A 12,609-nucleotide genomic window follows, 5' to 3' on the forward strand; every position below is an offset into this window, starting at 1 on the left:
TAAAACGATGACCTATATTATAATTGCGTTAACTTTTTCATTTAACACCATGTTTGCCATAGCCTCATGATTAGTACAATATTTTTTACTTCTTGTAAACCAGCTGCAAATAGTTATGGATATAACATGATAGTGTAAGTTAGTATTTTATATTTGTACCATGATGTCTTAAATTATTTCATACTTTCATTACAATCAATTTTAATTGTATAAACATTTATACGATAATATGAAGCTTAATAATACTAATAATAATCAAAACAGGCTGCGTCCTAACTCCTAGCCATATTTTTTTTTATAGAGTTAGGGCTCAAAAATATTCAATACTATATAACCTCGGCTGCGGCCGTGTTTCATGTGACTTCCGTCAAGTATTTATTAATTGTCTTCTTTCATTAAACCCAATTAAAAACAAAAATGTTTAACCATTCTCTGGTTCAACTTATCTTAACAATGTCACCCTAATTAAAGCCGTTCTACATTTTATCCATCATAAGGGTTTTAAAATTTACTAACTAGTGGACTTGAAATTTTATCTGTTTTTTCTGTATAATGAATTAAATTAAATATTTTTTGCCAACATTTTTTTTAATGAATAAATACTTCCTGTCTAATAATATTTACACAGACTTAATGCCCAATATATTAATTCCTATTCTTATATACATTTGTACTCTTTTTTATTAATTTTAATAACAAAATATTAATATATAATATAAATACTCATTGTTATATACTTATATTATATTGTGTATTTAAACATATATGTACATTTGTTGTCATTATCATATATTTTAAATACTTTTATCATAATATTAAATAAAACGATCACTATAATGATAAGTTTTAAAAAGTAGAACAAATAAACTTATTATAAAAAAAAAACTAGTTTAATGACATTTTAAAGTATTTAATGACATTCTCAAACACTATGCATAGGTAATATTATATTATATTATCATCAAAAAAAATAAACTGTTACTACATATGTGATGGATATCTATCGTGAACGATATAATTTATTTTTCATTAGTTTAAATACATTAAATATACTGGATATTCAGCCAAACAGGACTAACCTCGGTTCCAAGTAAACACTTATCGAGTGTTCAAGTGATTTTGTCGAACATGTATAAAAAAAATAATATATGTAGAACCTCGCAATCTGAATATTGAGAAAATGTGTATAAGTTTTAAAAAATAAATACATTTCTGGAAAGCTTTAAATAATATTAAATATAATTATAGTAGTATATACTATACTCACAAGTAAGTATTATTGTTATTATTATTTAATTAAACAATAAAATCTTTTAAACCTTCTCCTGTTGTTAAAGAATGAATTAAATATTATAAACGTATCTTCATTATCACTATAGTATATACAAAAAAGTACATCATCGAAAATTATCTGCACAGTATTGCACTGAATAAATTTAATTTTTACATGTAACACTTCGGAAATCTCATCAGTCACAATATAATATGTGATATACAATATTATTGAATAAGATATAAAAATAGGTTTTTTTCCGATTACTCGAAGACGTAGTTCAATGTTAAAAAGAATGTGAAAACAATTTAAAATTAAATTTATCGTATTCATAATGGTATATTATATTGAAATAATGATATTTCGTATTATTATAAAATAATTATTTTTAAACGTAACATAACATTCGCAGAACACAATTTATTACAGAAAGGTTTAGATTCAAAATCAAGCTAGTATGCTACAATGGTTAAAAAAATAAAAAATAACAATAATACAATAAATTATAACTTAGAAGAACTTTGCAACTGTCGTGTATCCTTCTGCATATAATAATTATTGTTATATACATTATATACATTATATACAATATATATTATATATATTATTTTATTAATTTTATTTTTTGATATTTCACTAATTTTGGTACCGCTTGATGCTTAGACTAATTAAATACCTAGCTATTATAATACTATCTATACAATAATGTTTTCTGTTCTTAATCGGACAAATTATAAGTTTTTATTTACGGACACGTAATAAGTAACAAGCTTGTATATTATTTTATACATCCATGATTACAAATGAATATTTTATTAGAAATATAAATCATAATGCTGTAGTATTCAGCAAACTTTTCTGGTTTATAAGGTCACGCACGTACCAGTGCAACTTTTCCGGATCTCAAGAAGTGACATTTATAATACAGTGAGTTCGTCTGGGTTTAAATTGCAAATTTTGAATGGGCGGTGTCGGGGACATGGACCTGTGACGAACGCATGCATTATTATTTGCGTTCCGGTTTGAAATGATAAAATGGTTGATGAGAACTCGCTTACTTACTATCATATTTTTTATTTTCTAACGCAATCAACTAACATAGACAATTAAACCAGAAATATACAAATTATTATTATTAAATTTGAAAAAACCAAAGCGGGTAAGTGGATGTCGCTCTGCTGTACAGTAGGTTTCGTGTGGGTCACTGTAATGGATGGTATTAAATTTGAATTTAATAATATAATATCATTATATTCAAAAAACGATTATGATTGGAGACGGTTTGTCAGTCCAGTATATTTTGTATTATGTTATTATAATTATTTATTATTCATACTATAGCCGATAAGTTGAATTACTACTATACAATTACAAAAAGATAACTAAAATCGTTATTCTTGGTTATTTAATATGTATTTTCGTCAAAATTTTAACTTAAAATAACTATAAAAAAAAATGAGTTTGTATATTTTTTTAGATTTCTTGGTTACAGAAATAACTACTTACGTGCAATCTTGTTTTAAATTTTTAATCCTTAGCTACAAAAATTAAACACTTTATACATTTTAAACAACAAAATCATTTTTACATTTTCAATTTTATAAATTATGTCATCATTTGAACTTTAAAAGCTTATAAAATAAAATCTTTCTTATGTATTTTTAATATTTTTAAACAAATATTGTAATAATGTGTAAGGCGCCTTGTATTAAATTTTCAAGCATTTTGACAAAACAAATACAATTTTATTGACATTTATAGAAAAAAAAAGAAAAAAATAATTTCAAAATCTCCGTTAACACCTAGAAACGAGTCAAAGTATTTTGAAAATTTTATCAAGTATAGAAAATAATAAAATAAACATATGATGTAAATTGTCCTTTCTACTGTCTTAAAAGATGATGAACTGACAGACACAATTAAAAAAAAACTTCGCTGGTAGGTTCAGTTTAAAAATACAATTGAATTGCCCATAAATAAAAAAAATTTAAAATAGACTCACCCCCCCCCCCACCATCCGGTCACTTCTTCACTGTACACATTTTCAAGTAGGTACGCGTGGTTTAACTCTGTTTTTAACATTGCATATAATTTTTGTTACGGAAAACCATGAAAATACTAACTAACTATTTATTATACTTACACACATATTGTACGTGAAGCTATATAATATTTTATAATTTTCAGTATTTTATCATCCTAAAATGTTGTCTACAATTCTTAAAAATGTGTAAAACCAAACTCAAAATTAGTAAAGCCACCTCCCAGAGAAGTTAGCTATTTGCTTCATAAATATTTTTGAACTTTGGTCGTGAAAATTATACTGTGCGCAACTAGGTGTGACTTCCATATTTTGAATATGTATTTAGAAATACTTACAAATTTCGAAAAACATTTTGACACAGTCAAAAACTTGGAAATTACTAAACGCCAAGGTTTTGAAGAAGTTATCACTTAGCATTAGCGGTAAAATAGACCCTTGTGGATAAGCGAAAATATCTGAATTTACAAATTTCCAATTTATGCTTACTAATTACTAATTACTTTCTAATTATTATAATACTTGAAATAAAAAGTTTGTATTATGTTTAATATAAATTTACTTCACGTACATCGCATACAAGATTATATATCTGAGCAGTATCAGGTGCATCGAGTGTGCAAAGTGTGAGTAGTGCACCATAATTCTATGAACTAAACTTGAGACTTCGGTTTTTAATTTATGATTGGCCTATTACAGAGCGAAAAATCATAATAAGTTTTCTTTAACGATAGTCGATAAAATTTAATTTGTATAAGTAATATAAAATTTAAACAAGCATGTACATTGTATCATGTATTGTTCATTGTACCAATAATAGTATGTTACGTGCGTAAATATAATATGATATTACCGAAATTGGGGAATGTCGACAGTCACTATAGTGTATGACATTCATAACATACTCGTAAAAACATATTTTAAATTGATTGTTATTTTGTCAAAATTTAAATTGCATGAGTATACCAGTGGTTGTATACATTCACAATTGCCTAATATTAATGTTCGATGAATGTCGACAGTACTTGAAGCGTGTAGTAGGTTAGGTATACGATATATTATGGTATTTCCAATACAAAGAATCTTCTTTCATTTTATTTTTATAGACAATTTCCCTTGTCTTGAAATATTCCAAAGAAATAATGAAAAATATATTTTTTTAATACGTATCCTGATGTAGATAATTAGTATTTTAGTATTTTATTAATCATTACTCGTATTAAACGTTGATAATAAATGATTTAGTAAAGTTGATAGCCGTGGTTAAGGAATTACCTTGGTAATAGTTGTAATTTAATAGTTATCACTTATCAATAATTGGGCCTTTATGATTCGTTTTTCTTATTGGGTCTTAATGATAGCGTTACGGTTTATAATTTATATTATTGCATTGCAGTAATGAGTATATTCATAACATGCTCTTCGTTAGGAACTACCTGCAATAATTATAATAAATAGTAATCAATAACACTACTCTATAGTTTTATATAATATATGATATATTCTGTATACCTATATAGGTAGGTATATAATAATTTTAAATACCGATTAAACATAATAATTAAGTAGGTAGCAATTAATACTAAATAATAATTTTTTTAATTTAGTTTTAAAATGTTTTACGGAGTTATAAGTTATTTTTAAACTATTTTATAAGGATGTTTAAATAAACTCTGACATTGTATATAAGTTGTTTATAATTCATATTCCATACAGTGAACATACTTTTAAAAATGATATCTCGCTCTAGTAAGTAGTAGTAACTATGTATTATAACTAAATATTGAAACAATTGTTTTTTAATCCATGATTTATTTTTAATATTTCACGAAAGTAAATTTCATCGAAACAAATCCCAAATTGTATTATTGACAGGGATGGACAAATCCTTTGAAACGAACTATCTACGTATAACATTATCCTATAGATACATCAATGTTTACTTCTAGATACACGATGCATTCAACACGTTTGAAAAGATATTAGATACATACTTATAAGTACGCTCTCAAGGTTATGTAATACATTAACTACCTACATAATGCTATTAACAAGAAACGTGATTGCGGCAACGGACACTTAGGTACGGCACACGGGTTGAGCGCGTGTTAAAATCACTCATGATTATATTATATTATATTATATTGACGGAGTAGGAAAAACGTGTATGACAGACCATGTCTCTGGAGCTGATAGCTGTACCATCCGATATGCTGCTCTACAGAGTGTGTGTGTATTTGTTGGGAGTCAATTATAAGAGAATTAATCGAAAATCTACCCGACAACGAACACGTGAACGCAAAACGAAAATAGCAATAATTAACGAAATTCCCTTTTCCAACGGTCGTTGTTATATTATTACGCCTCGAAAATTTCGTAATCGGACACTATAAAAACCGTGTCTGTCACCACTCGCGCCCAACCTCCCACTGAATCTCTCGAGAACGAAATTAAATTTCCGCGAAGTCGTTTTGGATCCGTCGCCACTGTGCACGCTGTCCGATACGGGAAATCGTGCGTGGAAGTATATTAATATTATATAAGCAAATATTTGCTCTGTCGAGCGTTTAGAAAACTGATGTACCGACTTAAGCTGGCGGTGACTATTAAACAATGCAAGCGTCAATATTGAGGATCGTTTTCGATACCCGACCCGATGAGGGAAAAATCTGTTTATGGAACGCAAATCGTTTTAAATATATTTTTAGGTTTTTCAAATCCCCTCGGAAAGTATTTGAAAAAAAATCAACCCCCGTAGAGTAGATCGTGAACTATGCGTCCAATTTCTGGATGTGTCTGTGTATTGTACAACCGACTCGGCATTTCTGTATAATGTAAACCATTAGCTGGAAGTATGCGTAGTACTGGCTATAATATAAACGTGATCGGAAACACTAAACGACGACTGAATTTAATCAAAACCCGGAATCGCCAGAAGTATACAAACATAACTACACGCCTCCCGAGTATTGGACAGTTTCGACAAAAGAGCCCGAAAGGTTTTTGTTCACATCCCTTTCAATCACGAAAATTAACTTCCTTACCCGTGTACCTAGTGATATTATCAGAACACCGACCTAAGAATCGTATTGAACACCATGTGCCGCCGAGACGGTGGCTGAAGATCCGTCGCACGACTATCGCTCGTTAAAAATAATTCATCGTTGTTTCATTGTATACAATTTTTGATGTATTAACAAATACCATAAAGTATGATACTGTTGACGGCTGATTTGTTATAACACAAAATAATTTAATAATATAAGTGCGATTTTATTTATTTCCATTGCACGAAGCATAAAAAATAAATGAGATTATTTTGTACACAGCATACTACCGTGGTATATAAATATAATATAATAATATGCTACAGCGACGATTTTACTGTCGTAGTCATATTTCGAAAATGAATTATATGCTTATAGAAGGTTGTAGTAGTCACTGTACTCATAAATGTAATAAGCATAATATTAAAATGACAAGATTTTTAACTTAGATAGATATGATTTTATTAAAAACTTTTGATTATCGTATTATAAATATATTAAAATGTCCGAGAGAGAAATTATTAAATTAGGTTTACTGTCAATTTTCGTGACAGCTTCTCAAAGAAATTTTTATTTTTTTTGCAAACTTTACATATTTTACAAATAAAAAGTTATTTGTAGAAATGTTTAGCCAATTATATCCATAGATAAATGGTATGCTTATTATAAGTTTTTAACTTTCCATAACAATAATACCATGTTTACGTGTAAGGAACTGAGACATTAAATAAATTGTTATCGGCATTGAATTCGTTTTTAATAACCATAACAATATCAACAATCGTAAAACAACATTATAATAATATGATAGAGTAGACAATGAAAACAGATCTAAAAAAAGATAAACAGTGTTTTATCTACACTAAATGATTATTATTAAATGAAAAATTTAAAATTATTATAATTAAAAAGCCGTAGGATCGATAGCAGATTAAATTTCAACGTTTCAATAAAACGATATTTGTTTATAACATTTGTAATTAAATTCGTTGGGCGGAACAAATTTGAAAAAAAAAACAAAATTGAATACGAGTTCAACACACAAATGGAGGTGTAAAATTTTATTAGATCTTTTATTATTAGGAATTATTTATAGGAATTAACCATTAACCAACCAGTTTGAAATAAAATGAAATTGTCTCGAATAATCACTGTTTCATATGAAACCTCAGATATTATATTATACTTGGCTGTGTATACCCAAATTTTTGTTCGATCAAAGTTAAAAATTTAAGTCGTAAGTCCCTCTGTGATATTTTGCACTAGTATAATAGTATTCAACGTTAGGTACTCAGCCAATAGGTACATCAACTGCAGCGCAAAATGTACACTCGTACTGAGTATTATTCTAAACTCTGTGTGCAGAATGTAAAACCTATGCATTCAGACTGTATTTGCATATGTATATGATGCCATACAGTATAGTGCTGGTACTCCTTAAACGAAATTCAAGTACGCACTTATAATTTTTTTTATAGTCTTCATATAGGTTAAAAGTAGCGCGGAAAATATGAATTTAACACGCACTAAAACATATTGTACACGTGTTTGTAAAACGTTTATAATATTACAAATGTGAGGCTGGTATAATATCATCACGGTCTCGTTAAAGTCCAAGGTCGTGGGAGCTCATGCAGGGTCGAGTGTAAAATTAATTCAACGATCTCCGCACCGTTATTATTAACGGCCGACAGACTTATACAGTACGCCAAACACGGTTTGCAGTGGAGTTTTCGATTCGCAGTGTTCACATAATAACTATCATTGTTCTTACAAAATACCTGTAGCGGCTATTACATAACGTATTATTATTTTAACGAACCGGAAACGTATACAAAATATCGATTATATTATGTTTAGCCGCTGTCGTGTATTATATAGGTACACGAGAGCTGCAGAATAGGTTTTTGTTTTTTGATTACTTAAACCTCAAAACTGAAAACGAAAATAAAATCGCTATCCATTGTCCAAAACATTATCTATTAGTTACGCATTTACTCATATTGATATCGATCTTTGATTACGACCGATTTTAGTGCGCACAAGCACACAGCCCGAGATATATCATAATTTTGTAGGTACCTAGTTTGATTAAATTAAATATATTAAAACGATATTAATATACTACACACCATATTATACATGCGCTATTTAATTATTCTTTCGTTTTCGATTTAATCATGGATGGCAAACTATTTACAAAAGCGTGTCTTGCTATTACTTTCGCGCGTTTTAATTACTAGAAAACTATTTACAGAGACCTATAACAATTTTTATAATAATAAAATAATAATGTTTTGGAATAAACGTAATTTCATTAAAAGGCGAGTAGGTACCATAAATATTATATTTATATAGGTAGGCGAAAAAAAACACAATTATTTTAACATATTATTATGGTAAAAATATTAACATAACCGTTTCAGCTGAAGTGTTAGAAACATAAATAGACTTAATTTTATTTAAAATTTAATTTTATTTAATTTACAATAAATATTATTGTTGTGGACTCTCTTGTAATAAGAATAATTGTTAAACATTATATGTATAATAATGGTTTTTACAATTATGTCAAAAATCATCACCCTATATGATTTACCTAATATTCCGTGTGGTTCAATATTTAAAACAGTTTATTTGAACATTATTGTACTTTTAAATCTAAAGTTTTCAAAAACAAAACCATAACGTATATATTTTCGATAATATTTTTATATAGGTCACTCATAAAACGAAAGGCGTTATATTTTTCTTCTAATTACATTTTAATAAATGGCCACAAACAAATCCTTCAAAGTTGTCCGTGTTTACTTTCTATACGAAGCCACTAATGTCAAACCAATTTCCAGAGAATGTACTTTATGATACCAAAATAAATGCTTTTTGTTGTAGAGGTATACTATATTACGTAAAATAATATAAACAAAATATGATTGCATGTTTAAAAACTTTCAATTGGACACCTTATTTCCTGCCGATGCATTGTCAACAAATTAATAACATCACGGTGTAAATTAGAATACTTTATACTATATTGTAATATAGAATATATGTGTTTGAATTTTTCTACTTTTCTCCCCATTTTTTTATATTATACTTAGTTCAACAAAATTACGAAAATCCCATAAAATTAATCACACGGTACTCATAATGTATTTATTATTGATATTATTCTCTTCAGATATTGACATATATTTTATACTATACCTATGATAATGTTTTTAGGTTTAATGTTTAAATCTTAAAAACGAAAAGTATAATGTTTTTTTTTTTCGTTTGAAACGCCGTTTTGAGTCGGACAAGTTTAATAAATGGCATTAATATCACCTATAATGACGCAGTTATTAGATTTAATGCATGTATATGGTAATGGCTTATTGTAAAACTGCGCCGTACTATGTGAAATGTTAACATAAACGATAAATTGTTTAGGTTATAACATTTTCGAATGATAATGCTAATATAAATTATTAAAAGGATGCAATAACATAAATACTCATCGTGATGGTAATAATTGCAAGTGCAAAATATACCTGACAATAATTATAATATACGCAAGAAGAACCACCTGCATGCTACGTTTACTGATAGTACTCACTTTCTCATGTCCTTCAGCGACGATCTCCTACTGGTGCAAATCGGCACGTCCTTGCCGATCTCCTGTGTGCGCAATACGCTCCGGGTCTTGGCCCGGGCAAAGTCGTGCCGCCGACATCTCTTTGAATTGGACCTGTATATCTGAGATACGGACAGCGAGTTGGTGCCGTTAACCAGGATACTGGGCGCGTTCGGGGATGCGGCCGGTGACACCTGCTGCACTGCCAACCCGTTGGCTGGACTCACGTTACCTGAAGAAGACGTGGACGTGGCTGACGAGATGTAATCGTTGATGTTGAGGAATCCGTGTGAAACGAGCCATTTGTTGATCAGGTCAAGTTCGATTTTTCGGAGGAAGTAGTCCTGACAGTGGTCCGGGTGGCTGTCCAGCCATTCCTCGACCACTGACAGCGTGATCTGTGTCATGTTGTCGCCGTTCAACGCCGCGACGTCGGCACCTTCATTCTCCCGCATGCATCAGCGTCCACAACACAACGGACAGAAACCTAACGGTGATTAGGTTTTGGTGTACAAATAGCTGAGAAACATAATATAAAAATAATATTTTAATTTTATATTTTGTATTGTTTATGATATAATATTGTTATGCATATTATTGTATAATACGTTTATACATCGAAGATATTGATTTCACTAGTATTTAATACTTAATTTTGATGAACTATAACTTAAGTAGGGGGACGGAGTGGCCGTGTGGTCTAAGGCGTCGGTTGCGACGCAGCCGATGCCGAATCGATTCCTCGGTCACGGGCGGCATTTTTCTTCGGGCAAGTCACGGTGTCTGGAGAACAAGTGCCGCCATCCCCCACCCGGGCATGGCAGATACCTACGGGTGCCCAATCAAAAATTCTGCCAAACCCAACACACACGTGTTCCCCTCCTACCGACATTAAAACGTACACAACCTATATAGCTAATTGCCATAGGCCAGGCTTAAGATCAAAAAAAAAAAAACTTAAGTAGTAGTCGAAGAGGTTATTAGCTATCTAATAATGTTTTAGTATTATTATTATTTGCAGATGTAAACTTACAATGATAATATTAACAATAGAAATTATTGTTTTTATTATTTAAATAAGCGTATACCGGGCCAAAATCAATACGTATGTTACGCCTTTGAGTCAAATTATTATGTATTATGGTTTCATACCTTATCCGAAATTATCTTCAAACATAAAGATTATCATAGTAGTTGTCAAATTAGAGTCCTCAAAAGTGGAATTAAAAAACAGTGACAAATAAAACTATTAAAGCGAAAAATAATTTAATACAATTTTATAATTTAAAAATTAATTCACGTATTTCCATGACCTTACTGTCTTCAACATAGACAAAATACGGTTTCGGTTTTAATAATTATAAATTACCCATGTGTTTTATTACAACTATTATACACGGCGTCATGTATAGGCAATATCGCTACAACACTGTCACTGTTTCAGTAAGTTGTCCTGTCTTTTACCTCTTAAATGACGCAATGTACTGTCTCCATCATACAGACGCGTACAACATAGCAATCATTTTGAGTTCATTAGAATCAACATTGTATTTTAGCTTTAATATTAAAATTTGTTAACTATTCATAAAATTCAAAATGTAAGAATATTATCTATGTTTATACGTCGATTTTTACGATTTTTTAATTTTCAATATTTTACATACACATAACTTACTATTAATATTAAATCTATCCACACAAAATCGGTTTTGCTGATGTCAAATTTGGTATGTTATAAATTATTTTGTACAAGTACAGCACAACGCAATCGGGTGTGACGTATTATAAATTATTATGGTTGGTAAAATATTAAAATACATTGAAATACAATTTAAGTGAGTAAATTAAGCAAGAATAATTGATTAGTATATAGCTAGGATGTTCACCTATAGGTTCTGTAAATGACTACTCGGTGGTCCACGGAGTAGATTTTATTGTATGCAATTTTAGGTAACTAAAATAGTGAAATACAATATAATGATCAAGCAATAGTTTAAAAAAAAACAATTATTAATAAAATAATCACATCATTAAAAACACGAACACTATATTATGTTGTTATTGAATCAAGAAAAACATGAAGCCTTCGATATGAAATGTTTATACTGAAGTAGTGTAATGCTAATTATATGGGTCAAAGAAAAATGAAATCCCTTGTGCGTCTACAATACTTCCAACTGTATTATACAATAAGTATCGATTCTCTGGTATTATTATATCATGCCATACAATTAAATATAAGTATTTAGTGAATATTTTAAGTATCTTGAAACTAACAAAAATACCAAAATTGTTGAAAAATAGTTTTTTTACGTATATGTTACCTGTTTTACCGTAATATGTTTTCTGATTATATTGAAAAATTCTGTGAATATTTACTATTTATGTTTGACCTCACTCTCCCCAACACGCCAAATACCGGTTAGATCGAAGTTTCTACCAGAAATTACAACCCTAAAAGCTGAAGATTTTTATACTAGTCCAAAAGATGACAAACACACAAAAAAACTTTTGAGTATATCATTGTAAAACCAATATATTCATCATTCCTCTCAGAGACTAAAAATCGTGATAAACATGATATTTGGAATTTATTGACTGCATTGCGGCAAGATGGTGAAAAATGCAGTTT

General features: G+C 29.3%; 1 protein-coding gene across 1 annotated transcript in view; it reads right to left on the reverse strand.

The window, feature by feature from the left end:
- The window catches only part of LOC132941326 (dual 3',5'-cyclic-AMP and -GMP phosphodiesterase 11A-like), a 92,983-nt gene that overhangs the window by 32,424 nt on the left and 47,950 nt on the right, over window positions 1–12,609 (reverse strand). Inside the window, exon 2 of the mRNA XM_061009339.1 lies at window positions 9,960–10,496. Within this exon, the coding sequence (XP_060865322.1) occupies window positions 9,960–10,432 (473 nt within the window). The 5' untranslated portion in view covers window positions 10,433–10,496. The remainder of the gene's footprint in view (window positions 1–9,959; window positions 10,497–12,609) is intronic.

The sequence above is a fragment of the Metopolophium dirhodum genome, chromosome 3 (genome assembly GCF_019925205.1).
Source record: "Metopolophium dirhodum isolate CAU chromosome 3, ASM1992520v1, whole genome shotgun sequence".
In the NCBI taxonomy this organism is placed as follows: domain Eukaryota; kingdom Metazoa; phylum Arthropoda; class Insecta; order Hemiptera; family Aphididae; genus Metopolophium; species Metopolophium dirhodum.